This window comes from Delphinus delphis, chromosome 4 (assembly GCF_949987515.2).
Source record: "Delphinus delphis chromosome 4, mDelDel1.2, whole genome shotgun sequence".
Taxonomy (NCBI): domain Eukaryota; kingdom Metazoa; phylum Chordata; class Mammalia; order Artiodactyla; family Delphinidae; genus Delphinus; species Delphinus delphis.
The window spans coordinates 119,319,071-119,339,871 of record NC_082686.1 but is presented as its reverse complement, the minus strand read 5'-3'; the positions used below and the strand labels follow the sequence as shown (position 1 = coordinate 119,339,871).

At 37.7% G+C, this 20,801-nt stretch overlaps 2 protein-coding genes across 6 annotated transcripts in view; both read right to left on the bottom strand.

Annotated features, from left to right (window-relative positions):
• TRPC1 (transient receptor potential cation channel subfamily C member 1) overlaps positions 1–8,197 on the bottom strand; it is a 63,874-nt gene extending 55,677 nt beyond the window's left edge. For both annotated transcript variants that reach the window (XM_060011373.1, XM_060011374.1), the window contains exon 1: positions 7,573–8,197. In XM_060011373.1, coding sequence (XP_059867356.1) covers positions 7,573–7,747 — 175 coding nt within the window. In that variant the 5' untranslated portion in view covers positions 7,748–8,197. The remainder of the gene's footprint in view (positions 1–7,572) is intronic.
• Positions 8,198–10,728: 2,531 nt separating this feature from the next.
• The window catches only part of PLS1 (plastin 1), a 106,685-nt gene continuing 96,612 nt past the window's right edge, over positions 10,729–20,801 (bottom strand). For all 4 annotated transcript variants that reach the window (XM_060011369.1, XM_060011370.1, XM_060011371.1 and 1 more), the window contains 3 exons: positions 20,343–20,466; positions 13,075–13,199; positions 10,729–12,840 (listed from right to left, as the gene is read on the bottom strand). In XM_060011369.1, coding sequence (XP_059867352.1) covers positions 12,705–12,840; positions 13,075–13,199; positions 20,343–20,466 — 385 coding nt within the window. In that variant the 3' untranslated portion in view covers positions 10,729–12,704. The remainder of the gene's footprint in view (positions 12,841–13,074; positions 13,200–20,342; positions 20,467–20,801) is intronic.

The following is a 20,801-nucleotide window of genomic DNA, read 5'->3' as shown; positions in this document are numbered from 1 at the left end:
TCCTGAAAGCTCAGCTGTTCACTTAAATGTATGTTTATTATATTTTATCTAGCATTTCTAGGGGATTTAAAACAGAAGCGTTTTCAGATTATTTAGTCAGCCATATTGCTAGAGAATGAAAAGTATAGAGAGCTGTATACATATAATTCTTATAAAATTGTATAAATTTCACATACAGCAAATGGTCAAAAACAACGGCTACACATTTTTAAGGTTTAGATTGCTGTTTAAAAAGTAATTGTATTGCAGATGTCAGATTCTACAGCTTTAAGGTTTCAAACACTATTCCCATTACAGTTAGGGGGCTATACAAGGAAAAAAAAACCTTAGAAATCAAAACCAAATAAGTAATTTTCATCCTTAAAAATAATAAAAATTTCCACCCTGTCACGGTTGACACATTCACGCAAATGAACAATTATAAACTATAGTCACAGAACCTATAGGAAACCTAAACTGGAAGGAAAAAGAAACCTTTTTGATCAGTTCCACCAGTATCCAAATTCAACAGCAAAACTTCTCAGTCCCCTCTCCAGAGTATCTCCCATACTTATCCACTTGTACCCATGTACACTGTAACCCCCAGTTCAAGACACCATCATCTCTCTCCTGGACTCTGCATTAACGTCTTTACTGATACAGCTGCCTACACTCTAGTACAGGGGTCAACAAACTTTTTCTATAAAGGGCCATATTTAAGTTTTGGGGGCCATATGATCCCAGTTGCAAACACTCAACTCTGCTCTTGCAGCACCAAAGTGGCCACAGACCAAATGTACACGATGAACTCCAATGTGTTCCAAAAAATATTTATGGACACTCGTTTGAATTTCATATAATTTTCAAGTGTTATGAAATATTTTTCTTGATTTATTCCCAACCATTTGAAATGTAAAATATAAAAATCATTCTTAGCTCACAGGCCTTCCAAAAACAGGTGGTGGGTGGATTTGGCCTGTGGGTTGTAGTTTGCCCACCTCTACTCCAGCACCACCTCTTTAATCCACTCTCCACCCAGCATTCACAGTGATCATTTTAAAATTCAAATCATATCAGGTTTTCAATCCTCAAGATTTTTTTTGTACGCGGGCCTCTCACTGTTGTGGCCTCTCCCATTGCGGAGCACAGGCTCCGGACGCGCAGGCTCAGCGGCCATGGCCCACGGGCCTAGCCACTCCACGGCATCCCGGACCGGGGCACGAACCCGTGTCCCCTGCATCGGCAGGTGGACTCTCAACCACTGCGCCACCAGGGAAGCCCAATCCTCAAGATTTTTAATCACACTTTAAATGCCACAATCTTTTCGTAGCTCACTAAGCCTTATGGGACCTGGGCCTTGCTATCATTCTGCATTTACCTTGTTGCCACTCTCCCACTTACCCACTATGATCTTTCTACACCAATGTTTCCCAAACTGCAGGTTGAAACCCATTAGCAGTCATGAAATCAATGCAGTGAGTCCTAACCAACAATTTAAAAAAATGTAATAGTATATAAAAATACTGTTGTAATCCCATGGATCCTTAGCAACAAATTCACCCTGGCCAACTGTGATATATTCATCCTGGCCAACTTGAGAAAGACAGTGGAGATATGATATAATATCAGTGAAGAACTGGTAATCATCTTTTCTTCATTGGCATCTCATTTTATTTTCTGACATATGATGGTAAATTTCAGCATCACTGAAATGGGAGTATTAATGTCGGTCAGTTTAATTTTATAGTAACCAAATTTTCAGTTAGTTGTGAAGTACTGGAGAATTTATCTGTCAAAAAATCTGTGAAGTTTTTCAAACCAAGTTTATCTAACAAACTTTTTGACTATGGCAACTGCAACATTCTTATTGAACTATTACTAAAGACACTTAAAACAGAAGATTTTATTATTAAGAGGAAAAAGAATGATGAAGTAAAAAAATACAAAGCCATGATCAAATTCAATTGTTGGATCTGGAAATATAAATAGTGACAATACTGATTAAATTGTTAACTCTACAGCAAACTTCAAATTAGTCTGAACCAAATACTAAAAAGAAAAAAAAAAAACACATACAAGACTTTTAGAATGAAGACAATTTAAAATGTAGTTTTACCAAATGTGCAAAACCCAATATTTATCATAGACCCCAACATGTTTGTAATCACATTGTTGTGGATGAAACCTTCAAAATTAGATACTCAGAAACATGGCATGCTGAGCTGTCCGTAGTACTCTGAATATTTTTGGAAAAAGACAATTATTACTATAATTTCTTAGCCATTTATGTCTGTTAATTAAGACTATTAGTGATAATGAATATCACCTGGCAAAAGAGCAGACACTGCTGCAGGAAAAATTATACTTATATCATAGAAGGTAATTCTGATTTTTTTAGAGTAAATTAGTTTATAAATTAAAAATTATTAACATATTCTTGAATCTATTAGAAGCAATGTTTACTTTGTAATTAGAGTCTGGTATATGACTTGAGATCTAATTCACAGTGATGTTACAAGTTGTATAAAACTTTAGTTAATATCAGGTATGCAGTAATACAGTTTCATAAAGGATTTATTGTGTTGCTTAAACTTAATCTCACATACATTTAAATTATACATATTTATAGAACTGAAAAAGTACACTATGGATCAATATAAATTAAGCTACAAAAAATATAAAAGTATTAGTGATGGAGCAACAAATACGACCAGAAAATAAACATAGGAGTTTTTTGGGGTTTTTTTTTAATTAACAGAAGCTATTAATAACAGTGCTGATCACCACTTTATAGGTCACAAAGTTTTGGCATGCAAAGAAATTCCACTGAATCTCATAACTATACTGATATGGTATTGGAATTCTTTTAGTCCTGTTAATTTGTTCAGGCTCTTAAAAGTCACTACTTACCTCTTAGTGATAGCTTTTGAACTCATTACATATTAAACTACTAATCCTAGATCTTAAACTTCTTAGTATCCTTAAATTTGGTGGTCAGTTATAAGGAAGATATTTCTAACACTGGAAGCATGGAAGAAGAGGAATTATTCTTAGGTTGCAACAATACCCATACAATAAAATTTAATCTTTTAACACCCTTCCCCAAAGTTTATAATATACTAGGTAAAGGGGTTTGGCTTGGGTTACATTTTTTTAACTGCCCAGATAAAAGACTGACTGCATACTAAGAATATCCCATCTTCCAAATCATAAATAGGCCATTTAAGTTAAATTGAGCATTTGTTTCTGCCCTTCAGACAGATCTATTAAGCACAAACATACTTTATTTCCCTTACTGCTCCTCACAAGAGCACAAGAGAGCATCTCCACTACAGAAGAAGGTACTAAAGGATAGGGATGTAGTCAGTTATTTCTTGATAAAGCACCTTTCTCCAGTGTCCTAACAAAATTAACCTGATATATAGTCAGATGATGAATTATAGAAAAGAACAGCGAGTTAAAAATGAAATAAAGAAGCACACTTCTGTAATCACTACAAAGAAATGCCAGTATTATACTACTATGAAGCAGCTAGCTGCTCAATGATTAGCCTCTTATAATAAAACTATCCACCAAGATTCTGGTGATTTAAGAGTCTTTTTTGTTAAAATAAAGATGAACCATACACTATGGCACCACTGGTGATTGGAAAAACTCTCCTGTACAAAATACTTAAATGCTTAAATACTAATGACAATTTGTGAAATGCCTGTAGAATTTTGTATATAGTACCCTCTTTACCTCTCCTTTCTGCAAAGTTTTCTTCCCTCACAGCACATATACCTCTTAACATTAGGTGTCCCTTGTCGACATAAAACTTCTTGGCAGTACCCAGTACTCTGCACTTTTTCTTCCCACGGCCATCCTCTCCAACCCCAGACACTTCAAAATCTCTTTTCAAATAGCTGTTTTTAAAAGTCCCATTAAATATATTAAGTGCTATTAAAACAACAGCTTAATATTACTTCTCCCAGAAATGTTACCCATTTCAAAAGCATGCTAAGCCAAAGGTATGCAAAGTTTAAGCAGAATCCAGGCATCAAAGCACCCTCCATACAATGCAGCAAATCAATACCACAAAGGTGACACAGATCTAGATTATTAGACTGAGCCTGACAATAAAGGTGAAATTCAGCTCTCTCCACCCCTCCCCTGACTCCATGCTGAAATTTCAAGAAGGGCCTCCTGACTTATTGCAAATCAAATTTCCTGAAAATGTTCTTCATGAAAAGTTGGCAGGAACTGAATCCAGACTGAATCCTTTCATCATTTTCCTTTTCTACACAAGAACTGATTACTGATCATCAGCAAATTAAGGGTTTAATACTAAAGCTACCATCTACTCAACAGTTACTTTCGAAGAGGTGAATTAACAACTATATTTAGCTTAGATGCTCCCTAAATAAAGGTATTAATTCTTTCTCCAGCCAGCAGGTCTGAAGTCAGACCCCTGTCTCCCACAAATAAAAGTGGCTCATTACCATACTAATTCTCAGTGTGAAAGGAAGAAGACTTGAGAGGTAAGAATCACTGCTTAATATTCCATAAAACAACACTCTTGTTTCAGCTCTTGTTTCAATTAACCTTTACCTCTGAATTGCAGCATTCTACGTCTAAAAAGAATAGGTGTACTTTCTGAGAATTTTATGTGGGGTGGGGGGCCAGACTTAGCTTTATATAACTGGCACAGGAGCCTTCAATTCACTTTTTCTTCTAAATTTTACGAAAAAGAACCGATGTTACCTTTGAGATGATTCTGACCCACTTTGAAGATCAACAATAGCCACTATTAAGTGGCCACTACCTGGATCTGCGCTTGCCCAGATCTATTGGACTAATAATTTACATAAAAGCTAGCTGTACACACTATAAAATCAAACTATAAAATCGTTTTCTTTCCTTTTTTCTTTACTCCTTAATCTGTACACACCTTTCAAAGGGTCACCCATCCACTAACACATAACCCCATCTCCACAATTTTTACTTTAGGAATTCTCCTTAAGTGGAATACATTACGGACATTTTACATATGTAGTGTAAACTTGATAAATGAAAAAAGGATGAGAAACATAGATGTTCTAGAGTGGATCTGCTCTTGTGCTATTAAAGCTTTTTACTTTTATTGGATAAACATAATCCATGGAAACCACAGTTAATAAAACATTCACAGAGAGCAAGTTTAATTTCCAGTTAGTAAATCCAAATATGGATGTGTCTTTTCTAACGCAAGTGATTTTCATTCATTCAACTACAACTAGATCAAAACTTAGTGGTTAAGAGTACAGGCTCAAAATAGATCCTAGTTCTACTACTAATTAATGTAACCTTGGGCAAAGTAATTCTAAAATTTTGCTAAGCCTCATTCTCCTCATTCATAAAATGGGGATAACAACATCTGCCTCATGGGGTTGTGAGGATTAAATGAAATCATCTATGAAAAGCCTATGTACTCTACCCCAAAAGCTGTCTCAGTCAACATTTGCCATTTGGCTTGATGAAAGCTCCAAAGCAATAGTGGCAACTATAGCTACTTCAGGAAACTTTTCACTTTTAGATTTGGTTTGGGTAACGCTAAAAAAGGTTTAACAATATTAGTGAATGTAAAGGAGTAAACAAAAAAACTGCTATAACTCAAATATATTTTTTTCAGCATAAATGTATACCATAAGTACATGTAAGAAATAAGCCATTTTTCCAAATCTAACCTAAGAATTCATTTCAACATACCTGAAACAGAAAATACCTATTTAATCTCACTTGTTAAAAAATGTTTTAATTTATACGGGGGAGAAAAAGCATGCATATTTACTTTCCACCCTACCCCCAAAAGCCAAATCTCTCCAAGGATCTTAATGATGTTATAAAAGGGAAACTGACGAAGAAAGACTATCAAGGCTATTTCAACTGGCACTACTGGACAGGTTACAGAACTGTCATACATTCAAACTCTTTTGACATATGTCATGCAATAATCCTAAATATACACACCATACAAGTACTTATTCGAGCTATGTTCCATTATGACATTCCTCTGTCCTCAGTTTAACAGATATATTAAATTGCCTTTCTTGACATAATTTCTGTTTGCTTTAAAATAACCATAGCTCAGAAGCTGGGGTAGATGTAGCAGCCACTTACTAACGCTAGTACAACACAATCTGTTCCCTTCCTCTCTCAGAGAATTTTTGAAGGAAGAGAACTCAGACTATCCACTCTAGAAATACTAAATAATTTTAAGTAATCCACAGACAATGATATTTATGAGGTTATAGACATATATTCTATGTTTCTTCACATTTCCAAGACTGTATGAACCTGTCCATGGTGGACTTTCACAAATGCTTTCATAATATAATTTAATACTACTACATAAGATCATAAAAGGACTCATGATGGACAGGGGTGGACTTTGTTTATACATCAATGTGTTTTCAAAAAGTTGTGTAAATAAAATCCTATCTCAAAGCAGTAAAAGTGGTTAAGGAGGCTGTCATTTATTTAAAAAAAAAAAAAAACACATACAAACAAAAAAATCCTCTGTAGTGAATCTTTTCACAGCGTAAGTTGCCCTTTGGGTTTATGTTTTGGAAGTCTGCATGATCCTAAACATTTTTCCTAAGCAAGCATGGCCACTGGAAGGCAAGCTGAATAAATTTAGAAAGAGAAAATTTACAGCACTTTTTTACACGTAGGAAATAAAAGCAGTCTTAGGGCAATCAACTTCCCATTCTTTTTATTATATTCATCAATAGAAAGCATGCAAGTGAGGAGACTTTGTTATGGCCATAAAAGTGATCGATTTCCAGATTTTTTTAGAAAACGAAAACACATTAAATATATTCCACATTTTTGCCCTGTAATTATTTTGCACTACCTTTATTTCCCAAAGACGTCTGAGGAGCAATAAACCTTCCTCTCTAATAAAAAGCATGAACAAAGTTGTTCCATAAATTTGGAGAAACTCTGGAACTTAGGCAGAATTTCTCCATAAAGTGCTGTCTTTATGTCCACCTAGGATATTGACATACCTAATGCCATTCGACAGTCACTGAACACCAAGGCACCGGGTGGCTGGAGTTAAATAATACAAGTAAGGTTTTAAAGAAAAAAGAAAACAAAACACCAGCTGAGAGCCCATAAGCAGGAGGAACCTTAAGCAAGGACATGGGATTTTTTCGTACTGAAAGGTCCCAAACTAGACAAAACCTCTGGGTTTCCAGAAAGAAAGAACTAAAGCCCCATGCAGGAGACCAGGTCATTCAAGTGGTCAGTAGCGCAGGTGAGGCTGAAACCCTAGGGTCCCGGCCCCCACGACGCTACCTGAACACCTGACCGCACGAAGGGAGACCACGGGCAGGGCCGCCTTCCCAGGTGCGGCGCTCGGAGGGCGCCACCCGCGGCTGCTCCCGCCCGACAGCTCTGCACTCACAAGGCAGAGGCGGTGCCGAGCAGCCCGGCAGGTGCAGCGGGCGCGGCGCGAACAGACGCTCGGCGCACGAGGAAGAGGGAGTGCCCCGAGTTGAGGCTGGGGAGAGGATGAGGGGTGTGAAGGACACGGGCATCCAGAAGCAGAGAAAGGGGCCTAGCTCTCACCCTTGTCGCACGCCAGCAAGAAAAGCTTCTCATTCAGGGTGTTCTCCTCCTTCACCTCCCGCACATCCTTCAGCGCCATCACCTCGTTCGGCGACGAAGAGGAGGATGGGGAGGAAGGCAGGGAGGAGGAGGAGGCGCCCGAAAGGTCCGTGCTCGGGTACAGGGCCGCCATCATCGCGGCCCATGAAAGGGGCAGGCCAGGAGACGGGGGCGGGGCCCCCACCAGCCCCGACCCCGACCCCCGGCTGGAAAAGGGATGAGTCGTTCCCACGGCCGCCTCGGCGCGCGGCCCGTTGGCCCCGAAGGGCGTCGCCTCCCCGCGGAGCCAGCACTCGCCCTCCACCGACAGCCCCAAATTGGTGGCGGCGCATGCGCGGCCCCGGGGCCAGCGCCCCCTCCCCAGCCGCCGGCGCCCAGGCCGAGCAGGTCCGCGCCCGTCCGGGGACGGCAGAGTGGCCCGCGCCAGGGCGGCAGCCGAGCGCGGGGCCGTGCCAGGAGCCGCTGGGGCCGCGCGGGGAGCGGCCCGGCCAGAGTGGAGGACGAAAATCGGTGAGAAGGGCGCTCTAAGAGGCGATTCTGCACCAGCCGGGCTCCAGGGCTCTGGAAACCGCCAACCGAACTGCACCCAGAGATGTTCGCGGCTCTCCTCACGTCATCTTCCGCTCGGTGAGAGCGACGACCACGGGGCGGGCTCTGCGGTGGGCGGGACCTGGGGCGGAGGCGGAGTCCGCGAGCGCACCGCCCCCTAGAAGGCTTCCAGGCTCGGAGGAAAAGGCGAACGGCCGGATGTACCCTCTCCACAGCCAGGTTGCGGGTTCGAGGTAATTTCCCCGCCGTCTAGGGCTGCACACAAGTTAAACATGCAGCGGGGTGGTTCACTGAGCCTCTGATGACTTAACGTTTAGTCGAACCCCCCCCGCCACCCCGTGGAACTGTCGAATTATTGCATATTCCTTTGTCCTCTGCCTAAACCAGAAAGGACCGGGCCCTCGCCACGCCACTGTGTTCATCTGTGTGTAATTATGTTGGGCTAGCTACATAATTGTTTCTAAAACTGTATTAGAAAGAAAAAAACTCCTTTGTGATATAAAATTGGCATAACATTTCTAGTATCATACATTTATTCGCATGTAACCATTGGATAAGCACATCATTAGGATCTACTCTATGTCATAGTCCTTACAGTGGTTTCTTGTTCATCTTCACGTTTATAACTCAGATTTTAGAAGATGAGTGTTATTTAAGCAAAAGCTAACCGAAGTGCAGTAAGTGCTACTTCCTTGAATATTTTTTTTTAATTAAGCTTGTATTTAAAGCAGATTCTTGCAACTTTAAAAGCTGAGAGAGGGGGACTGGAAATTGTATCTCGAATAATTATTGCTTTCCACAGCCAACTGTGCAAAAATCTAAATTGCACCCATAGTGCTTAGGTTTTTAAGGCAATACATAAACTTACTTGAGTACATGTATTTGAGAGAAATACTTCCTATTCTGTTCAGGTTGATTTGTTCCATCGCTGTCCCGGCCAACTCTAACTCCCAAATTTCCTAAGTATATCTTTCTCATCATTCACAGTGCTCTTTCGATCTTCTCTAAGAGGCCTTAGGTAGACAAGATTGCCCACCTTTCCAAACATTTTTATGTGTTTACTTCAAAACAGTTATCTATTAAATCATTTTAGCTTTTTCTTTCTTATCTCTAGTAGATCATAAATCTGCCCCATTCTTTAATGTTTAATACAGTTCTAAGTTTGTGTATTTAGTGGAATGTCAAAATTGCTCATTGTAAAAAAAAAAAAAAATTGCTCATTGTAAATCTGTGGCCAGTGAACGGAGTGGTACCTATTTGGGTTTATGGACACTCTTTGTAGTCCAGTAAAATTTTTTTCTCAGTAGCAGAACAACTCTAACCCAGGTCCATCCAAAAGTTCCAGAGTGTTTAAGGGTCAAAATTCAGATGGCTCAGAACTATAGAAACCACTTTAATCTGAAGTTTTTTCAAGCTTCTGGGTTTAGGTGATTCCTTTTCCATAAGGCTCCCACAGGGGCTGGACTGATTTCTTAGATTCAGGAGAATTCCAATTTAGTTTAGGAGATAATCCTAGGAGGCATTCCAAAGTATTAGAGGGTTTTTCCTCCTTCAGAGTAAGCTAGTGTTTCAACTGTATCTTCAGAAGTCTTTTTGAATCATCTCAGATGCAGAATATTCTCTCTTGTTTCTCGGATCCTTTTTCATCCAGTGTAAATTGGGGTATTTTAAGATCCTCTATATGATTTATTTTTCATCTGTGATATGGAAGCCGATGATAGAGCTATGATGAAGGTGCAAGATTCAGAAGCATGCAAGATTCAGAAGCAGCATGTTACTTAAAGCAACTCACCGAACCTCATATACTGAAGAGCCATCCCAACTCCAGTTGTGATGGAGAAGAGAAAATCCAGATTCAGATCTAGACCTGTAAGTCATAGACCCTGTCTTCATCTCCAGACTCTCTACCTCTCCCTCTTAGGCCAATTTGCCTATTTCTTTTCCTCAAATGCCTGCAAGACTCTTCCTGCCTCACAGCCTTTGCACTTGTTCCTTCTACTGAACAGTTAGCAACTGGCTGCTCCTCCTACCATGCATACCTCAGCCTCACTATCACAGAGACCTGTGATAGAGAGACCTTCCCTGACCCACCCAAACTAAAAGCATCTTCACCCCAGTTCCTAAGTCTCTATCACATTTCCCTGTTTTATTTCTCTTAGTGCATTTATCACCATCTACAAATCCTATTTGTTTACTGTCTGTCTTTCTCCACCAGAAAATAAGATTCATGAGGCCAGAAAACTTTGTCTATATTTTTCTCAGCTGAATCCCCAGTGTCTAGTATCATACCCGGATCATAATAGACAAATTTATGTTGATTAACTCAAATTATTTCATCCCAAACTAAATTTATAGAAATCATGTACTTGGTCTTTCCTAAAATTCTTCCTGTTAAAGCATCATAGAACCATCTTCACTCCGCCCAAAATAATAAATTTTTTGTTGCTGTTTTACTCATTAGCGTAGGAATTTTTCTCTTTTCTTTTCTGGAAAATAAGTTTATGATAGATTAATTTTCCAAGTTATATATTTTTCTTTAAATGAAATAAATACTGACACATTTGTACATACACAGAATTTTTATTAAATATATTTTGTGAGAGAAAGAACACTCTAAAGTGCCAAATTGCATGTAAATCAGATAACTTAGTAAATATAATGGTGAAAAAAATCAAGAGGAAATGATTTAAATAATATCACAAAAGAGCAAAAACATATTTTAATCTTCATATAAGAAAACAATTATCAAATGATAAAAGGAAAGGAAATCTCTTTTGTAGAATATATTTCAAAGTTCCACCTGTTGATGATCTCATTTAAAAAATTCTCTTCTAAGCACATGAGTAGTCGTACTCTTACCATCACGTATGTTTTAATCCATGGTAGAAGGGGGGTTTAGACTACTCATTCCCAGTGAGATAAAGTGACAGCATTTTTTGTTGCACAGCAGTACTGGTCACTGGCACTAACAGTGGAAGATGAAGGAAGTAAACTTCTGAACTCAATTTTAGCAGAATTGGTCTACTGCTAAAAAATTCAGACAAAAATAGGTCTGAAGCAAAGCTACTGCCAAGTAACATAAGCATTAACCAAACATTGCCAATTTGAAGGAAACTGGGAAAAACGTGAAAATATGTTGAATATTAGCTTTGTGTTACTTTCTACTAAAGATATTCAGTGGGCATATTCTAAATTAGGGCTAGAATATCAAAAATTAGCATGTGTAATATGAAGCTAATAATATGGTATCAACACATCTTGAGAGCTGTAGCCAGTGTTTGAAGTCAGTTGAAAAGTAACTATATGCACATCCAAAATGAATATTTCTAAAAGAAATCTTCATGTACCAGATAGCTACAAACTGAAAAGTGTTACGCACCTAGTGGGGGCACAATTATTACTTAATGTTGGTTAACTGACCAATACAGTCATCCTTCAGTACCCAGAGGACTGGTTCCAGGACCCCCCAAAGGATACCAAAATCTGCAGATGCTCAAATCCTTTATATAAAACAGCTTAGTATTTGCATATAACCTACACACATCCTTGCGTGTACTTTAAATCATCTCTAGATTACTCATACCTAATATACTATGCAAATAGTTGTAAATACAATGTAAATGCTATGGAAATAGTTGCTGGCACTTGGCAAATTTAAGTTTTGCTTTTTGGAACTTTCTGGAATTCTTTTTTTCAAATATCTTTGATCGCTGGTTGGTTGAATCTGTGGATGTGGAACCATTGGATATGCATGCATCAGATATGGGGGGTTGACTGTATACATACCACTTAAGAAAACCTGGGTAATTCAGGTGCAAAATATGTGTATGTACACACATATTTCTCTAATAACATCTTACCAACATATATATGCTGCAGGTCATAGTTAAAGCTGTATTACCAAACCAGTACATGTAAAGTATCGATGCAGTTAAAATTAAGTATTAAGTAAAAAGCTCCTGCTACATATATAAGAGAATGTACTTTGAAGTTTACTCATGAGTTAGTCCTTATATATAAAAAAGTTTAATGTTAATGAACAGTACTTGTCATTTAAAAATTTTAGACAGTATAGAAATTTACAGAAAAGTTAAAGTTTTGGACCACTTCACATAGTTGGAGGAAAAAAAATAAAAGGATTAAACTGGATTATGACTTTGAATACAATTATGATCAAAATCAACACACACACAAAATCAAAACACATTTCACAGCAGGACATGCAGAAAAAGTTTTGCATTGATCATTTCTGAACCATGAAAAAGAATGAATTAGTCTTGTTTTAAAGAGACTTTCAGGAAACAATAATTTATTCATAAAATATCATCTTGAAAATGAACACACTCTTATCAGTATCGACTGGTAAATTAATTGTCAACAAATCCTAGCTAGTATGAACAGGATATTAAATTCATTAATGATTCATACAACTGTTTTGAGCATACAAATAATCTCTGGTTTTATACCCACTACATTTCAGAAATCTGTAAACTGTGAGGCATTCAATGTGTTTAATGTGGCAGAAAATCATAATAAATGTTTCATTATTTTATTTTGTTCAGTCCTTTTCCCATTAAGCATGCAAACACTGTCATAACCATCTTGGGTTTCACTTCCACGAGGTCATCAGGTAAGGCATATATCCGGGCACCGATCTTTCGAGCAACTGAAATGGCGTATCTTGAAAAGACAAGAAAAATATCTTGGTATTTGTTTTCACTTAATATACGTTAACAGAAGAATGAAACATTTTGACAAGGTTAACTTTACAAAAAAGTTGTTTGTGAGTCTTTAAATCATATTTCTCACATAAATTGTACTTAAAAATGTGAATTTTAAGGACATCATAGCCTCACCTGCAAGGATTAAGAACAAAAGAGCCACTATGTTCTAATATAAACCATAAAGGCTTACTTAGCATTGTTCAGCTTGTCCTCATTAGAAAGGTCTTCTCTCTTGATCATTTCTTGACGAACTGCATTTGGTGCAATGGCATCTATTAAATCCAAGACAGGTAAACTAGTGGTAATAGATTTGTCCTAGAAAAGAAAGAATAGATGAACATTCATAAACATCTTTTGTAAATGTCAGACCAGAAGACCATAACCATATAACTAAAAGCAATTTATAAATTTTCATTATACTTAACATTCAGCTATTCTTCAACCAACACACATCACAAACCATTTAAAATACGCTTTTCCTTTCATCCTTACAGACCTTACAGTATAGAGGATTGTCATCATACCTGGAATAAGGTTTGTGGATCTGACAATTCCTAAAGTATGCTAACTACAGTATCCATTCTGTAAAAAATAAACAACTTTTGAAAGGGAATAGGAGATGAATTTTAAGTGAATAGTTTTGCAAATTCTAGTAATATTCTTTTTCTTAGACCATGGACTCCTAAGCCTTCACTTAATATTTTTCAGAAAGAAAAATTAAAATAATAGTGGAAAGGAACTAATATTTATAAAGGCATCATTCTTGTTGCTTTACGTGTTGAGTTTGTTTAATCCTAACAGCCTGGTAATAAAGAAATTATAATCTCTCCTTTTAAAATGAAGAACATGAAGGTCAGAAAGCTCAAAAGAGCTGTTCAGGGCTTCCCTGGTGGCGCAGTGGTTGAGAGTCCGCCTGCCGATGCAGGGGACACGGGTTCGTGCCCCGGTCTGGGAGGATCCCACATGCCGCGGAGCGGCTGGGCCCGTGAGCCATGGCCGCTGAGCCTGCACGTCCGGAGCCTGTGCTCCGCAGCGGGAGAGGCCGCGGCAGTGAGAGGTCCGCGTACCGCAAAAAAAAAAAAAAAAAAAAGAGCTGTTCACACAACCAGTACGTACAGAACCAGTATTTGAACCCATGACTGTCTGACTCTAAATGCCCAAGATTCTCTCCACTTTGGAAGTTACCTCCAAGGCAACTAAAAATGGACAACGAAATTCTAGTGGATAGAACACTGCTACTGAAGTCAGAAATCCTGGTCTGAATTGATTGTACAACTTACCAGCACTTGAACAAATTATTTGTTTTGTCTCTCAGGATGAATAGTAGCAAATGTCGCTTGCCTACCCAGAATCCACTCCTTACTACTTTCTCCATCCTACCAGAACCCACATGTTTGCTCCGTATCCATATATGGACGTGTGCTTCAAGGAAAATTAACCCCATCCACAGCTCCAAGAGTGACCCTGAATTAGCGTAGACCATTTATTCTGCGGGTAAGGTGATAAACTTATTCTTTATATGTATAGAGCAATACAGTGAATAACAGATATACTAATATCTATGGCATTAAAATTTCATGGGGGAGGGGAATTTAGGAAGAAAATGTCTAAAAGACTCATTAGGCAAACAATAATGAAAAAAGGTTGGAAAAAATAGTCTAAAAAAGCCAAAGGGAGGAATCCCATCTGATTGCCACAGTGATTTATTTGGCAATCGCTAATTTAAATCACTAATTTAATTTAACTTAATTTAATTTAACGTGAGGCCCTTACTATCCAGGAAGAGCTATGGAAAGCTAGCAACACCCCCTCCTGACTGTGAATGAGAGGATGAAACCCCTGGCACAACCAGCAGCTATTCAATGAGCAAGAGGAAAACCAACTTTAGAGAAAACCACTTTAGATGGCAAAGCAGAGATGATCAAAACCTGATTGACATTCTTCAATTACTGGCTCAACCAATCCTAATGTCTACCCCACCTCTGGATCTTTGCTATTGTTCTGTGCCTTTACTTTTGGTTTAAATCACGTTTTCTGTTACTTGAAGCCAAAAGCACCCATTCCTAATCACTACAATCGAACTGTCACAGGATTCTTGGGAATATTAAGATAAGTGACGACATCTAGTACAGTTCCTGGCCAAAAGTGGTTCTTTTTATTTTATTTTTTAAAATTTATTTACTTATTTTTGGCTGCATTGGGTCTTTGCTGCGTGCGGGCTTTCTCTAGTTGTGGTGCGCGGGCTTCTCATTGTAGTGGCTTCTCTTGTTGCAGAGCACAGGCTCTAGGCACACGGGCTCAGTAGTTGTGGCTTGTGGGCTCTAGAGCGCAGGCTCAGTAGTTGTGGCGCATGGGCTTAGTTGCTCTGCAGCATGTGGGATCTTCCAGGACCAGGGCTCTAACCCGTGTCCCCTGCATTGGCAGGCAGATTCTTAACCACCGTGCCACCAGGGAAGCCCCCCAAATGCGGTTCTTAATAAATGTTTGATAAAACAATTTGAAGCCATGTGAAGAGTACAAAGTTCTTTTTTGGGGCCATGATCTAGTACATTTATTAATTTTAGAAAAATTTATATTCTTCATTTTCAGGAATGTTCATTTTATGAAACAGATTTTGGGGGGGGAAGTAGAAATAGAGGGATAAAAATAATTAGGGTCCTTAAGTCTATATGATGCTGGTAATCCAGATCTGGTTTGGGGGCATCTTTTCTATTTCTGAAAAACTCTCACACATACGTTCTCAGTGTGTAGCCTGCAGACCGCCTACATGAAAATCACCTGAGGTGCTTAGTAAAAGCACAAATTAATCCTTGCACTCAAAGTAATGTCAGATTATTTGTGGATGGGGCTAGGAATCTACATAACATGCATGTCATTCTATAATAAATTAAAAATTTCTGTGTGCTTACTTTTCATATATTTCTATGGTGATTCACAATCAGACAAGTGGCTTAATTGTGCTATATTTTGATTAATTATTTGCATATTTATGAGGTTTTTTTTAAGTTTGAGGAAAATTGTTTTGTTTTTTTCAGCTTTATTGAGTTAAAATTGACAAATAAAATTGTAAGATACTTAACATGTACATCTTGATGATTTGATAAGATCCCTCCCATCTAATTAATACATCCATCACCCTCAGTTATGTATTTTGTGGTGTGTGGGTGTGTGTGTGTGAAAACATTTAAGTTCTACTCTCCTAGCAAATCTCAGTTATACAAAAGAGTGTTAACTATAGGCACCATGTTATATATTAGATTCTCAGACCTTATTCATCTGAAAGTTTATATCCTTTTATGGTATTTTAAATATTTCTTAACTTAGATTTAGGAAACAAGGATTTTCCCACCTATTTCCTTTGATTCACCTTGAGAAAAACTTTTACTGAGTTGAATGAAAAATTTAAGTTTCTAAAGATGATATTGGATCCCTTATCTTCCTGTTTCCAAAAAAACAGGCCTATCTTTCCAGCTCCCCTGATTTGCATATTATCAGTGAAAGACATTTTTACTGCAAAAAGGGCAGGAGTTATTGTAAAACCCTTGGTTTAGTATATAAATACATTTTCATAGTTTTTCTTTCACTTTCCTTAATCATATAGAAATTACTTAAGCAAAAAGAATTTCTAGAATATTAAAGATAACTAGTCTAGAGTTTGGCTTGATTTTCTTTTTTTTTTTAATTAATTAATTAATTAATTTAATTTATTTTTGGCTGCACTGCATCTTCGTTGATGCACGTGGGCTCTTCTCTAGTTGCGGCGAGCGGGGGCTACTCTTCGTTGTGGTACGCAGGCTTATTGCTGTGGCTTCTCTTGTTGCGAAGCACGGGCTCTAGGTGCACAGGTTTCAGTAGTTGTCGCACACAGGCTCAGTAGTTGTGGCGCACAGGCCTAGTTGCTCCACTGCATGTGGGATCTTCCTGGGCCAGGGCTCGAACCTGTGTCTCCTGCACTGGCAGGTGGATTCTTAACCACTGAGCCCCCAGGGAAGCCCTTGATTTTCAAGTTAGTGTGTTGTACCGTCTCTTCTCTTAATTTGATATATATTACTAGTAGGACATTCCATTCCATTGTTCTTCCTGTCATTTTTGAAAATAAATTTGAGTGCTTTATGAATCATCCACAAATGCACAGTGTTGTGGCCGCCAAAACTCCCTAAAAAAATCACAACAGGAACCTCTCCACGATGCCCTTATATATTGGCAGGACCAGCAGTGTAGTGCAGTAAGCTCCATTTATTGACCCCTTAATGTGTGCCAGGTATGACTGAGCTATTTACATGTGTTAACTTATTTAGCTTGACAACAGACCCAGAAGATAGATACTTACTATTAATACCTCCCTTTTAAATATGGGGAAACTCAGGCATAGGGAAATTAATAATTTGCCCAAGGTTACATAGATAACTAAATGTGAGCCAGAGGTAAAATCAGTTTTATTCATCAAGAGATGTAACCCAGCTATTAGTATAAACTGCTAAGATTTCTGGAAAACACATGCCCTCGTCACATGCTCCCTATTCTCCTTAGCTGATTTCTATAGCACTGCTAACACCCCATACTGTGATTCATGTTTTCTTATTTGCTTCCTTTCCTAAACAGTGAGCTCTTTGAGGGCATTCTGTAGTCACAGCACCTAGCAAAGTACCTGACACGGAGTAAGCTTTGAATATTTATGGAATGAATGAGCAGTATGTCACATAGCTAAGAAGTGGCTAAGCCTGTGTCAAACCCGGGGCCATACAACTCCATAGCTTGGCTTTCAACCTGCAGTTAGATCTGGATATGAAATCCAGCTTTCTGCTTAATAGTTGATGACAGTGGACAAGTTATTTAACTTTTCTAATGCTCACCTTTTTGCTTATAGAGTTGAGAGAATTAAAAGAAACAACAATGTGTAAAATGCTTAGCATAATGACACATATAGGACTCAATAAATGGTAATTATAATTATTGTTATTAGCTGATATACCACCTCCTCATCTTCTTGGTGAGGAAAAATTACTTTGCAACTAAAACGGGTAAATTTGTCTTTTCTAAAATTTCTGGGTACAACACTGCCTTGATTATGATTAATAGGTTCTTACTAGTACCACTTATCACAGCTTTCAAATATAACACTCTGAGTTGGAAAAAACCTCCCCAGCCCAACTATTTTTTAGCATGCACTGCTATATTTCTTATTTATATTCTGTTTAAAGGTTTTATTATCAAGCATATATACATGCTAAGCACTTGTGCAATTTGTTTCTACCACCTCAGTTCTAGTAAAACCAGTCGCAAGTCTGCTTTTCTCTGTGAGCTCTCTCCCTTAAATGGGTTGTGTACTCCCATTTTTCAACTCTCTCTTCTATTCAACTGATCACCAAGCTTGTAATCCTAGTTTTAATGTCTCTTTTCATGCAACTCTTCATTTCCTGAAAATTACCTCAAATTCAATAAGCTTAAAACTGAATTCATTGCCTTTTTAGAAAGCAGCTGCACCTCAGACAGCCCCATTTTTGTTATCAGTTTTCCAGTTACCCAGGCCCCAAACATCCAGTTTTAACTCCTCTCTCTTTCCTGCGCTTCCCTAAGTCAAGAAGCCAAACCCTACCTGTTCTTTTGCAAATGACTATCCATTCTTAAAGTTCCCAGTGCCCATCTGCATCACCCCCCCAGGACCCTTATTACCTCACACCTTGAGTTCTGCCTCAGCGCTTTCCTCGCACTTACACCACTCTCGCTCCAACCGGTCCTGCCCCCTACCTTCAGAACAGTATTCCTATGCTTACGTTACTCCCCTTACCAGTATCCTTTTTAAGGCCACATTCCTCCACAGTCTTGGCCCAGCCTACATCTTGCACTATATCCCTTAGGAACAATCCTGTCTAGCCAGACTATTTCTCCTAACCTTCTCAGACTTGCCTTTATTCAAGGTGGACCCCTTCTAGTTTATTACTACCCTCTTGTTCTCCACCAATTCAAATCCTGCCTCCATCTCTGATGCTCAAATAAAGTCCAACTGTCTCCACTAACCATTCAGTTGGAAATGATCAGTTAGATTTTTCCATAATATTAGTTGTATTATTTCTTTGGATTTTAACATTTACCCTGTAGGATTGTTACCTTCTCAGTTATACAAATTTTGTCTTTGAAGTAAATGGCAAACACTCTGAGAGCCAAAATAATTTCTTACATCTTTTTCTTTACCAAAAATGTTACTTAATAGTTAGAGCTCAATAAATATTTATTAATGTGCTTCTAAATATTTTCTCATTGTATTTACTTTAATGATATACATGCTTGTTATTTTTCACAAATTAATGTACAAATGTATATAATTTCAGTATAACAATTTTAAAGAGTAACTGTCAATTAGAGAGTTTTATATGTCCCCTTTCCCGTTTTACATTTTAAGTTGTGTTTTATATCTAAAATATATAAAGACAAATCATGGACTAAAAATTCTTTTTTTAAAAAAAAATAAGCAACAACAAAAACTCAATGTCATTAGTTCCTTCCAAGATGGAAAAGAAAGAAACACAGTTGAACTAGGACTCAGGCAACATCTCTGCCAACATCCAGCTGTCCACTTTGGGGCTCAGTTTTTGGTAAAGAACAGAAGATTGAATTTATCAATTTCTGACATTTCTTCTGCTCTACCATGTTGTCAAACATATATAGCAAAGGCAAAGAAGAAAATAAAGATGGTTAGGTAACTCTTGCGAGAGCTTAGGGTTTCATCTATTTGCACTCTTATTTCACTAAAAAAATACAAATTGATGGGTAATTTTTCACATATCATAATAAAATCACAAACACAAGGTTCACTGAATGAATGTGTACAAGCAGACATGCTTATTTGTAGCTAATATCAGCTTGCATGCAAAAGCAAAACACAATGGAAATGCATGAGAATTAGTCGGTATGTATGTGCAGACTACATTTTGAGTGCTTTATGAATCATCCACAAATGCTCAGAAGTGAGTGTTAAGTGTCATTATGAAGCCAGATGACAAGATTTTTTTTTCCTACCAGTTTTCTCAATTCCCACTTGAATCGGTTTGGCTGGCTCTGTTATGCCTTGGAAATGATGTCAATACAATTCTGAGACTGCTGCTAGGGAGCACAAAACATTATAGGTCCTATATAAGCAATGTCTTTTTATCTTTCTTTTTTCATTTGACAATTGGATTTTTGGCTCAATTTCTTTTTTAAGATTAGATTACTGAAGTCCGATAATATTAACCTGCATTTATACTCAATAGGATAACCAATCAAAAATATAAGAATTCAAACTGAATATTTCTGGTTTACACATGCCAAATAATTAGTATGCCTAAGCTCATCAATTATGTGTTTCTGAGATACAACATTGATGTAATTCTAAACCTAAACCAATGTAATTCCCAATAAGAATTCCTTCTTAAACTTAGTTTCTTACCCCCCCCCAATTTTTAAATAGCTTTTGATTACCTTGAAGCTGGAAATAAAAGTATTTTTGTTTGCACTTTTAAGAGTCTGATTGACCCATTCAATGATAATTGCATCATTTACTTTTTCACCCTCTCCAAGATCCGATAACACGTTCAACGTGTACCTGTAACAGAAGAGATGCATATTTAAGACTGAAAGGGGTAAAATTTGCTCTCACATCATTTATATCAATATTTAGATGAATATTTAAGAAATATTTCAGTTCTAATAAATATTTCTCATTTTAGTCTGGTAAACTCTAGTACAGAGCTTAGTAATCAGAAGCAAAAACTACTATATGGTACTTTTAAAAATTAAAACAACTCCTTACAAAGCAGTGTTTCAGAGGCATTAATAAAAGTAATTGTGTTTCTAGAGACTGACCCACTTTTAAAACAAAATATAATTTGTAAAAAATTTATTATCAACAATAAATCATTTAAAAATTAATATATTTCA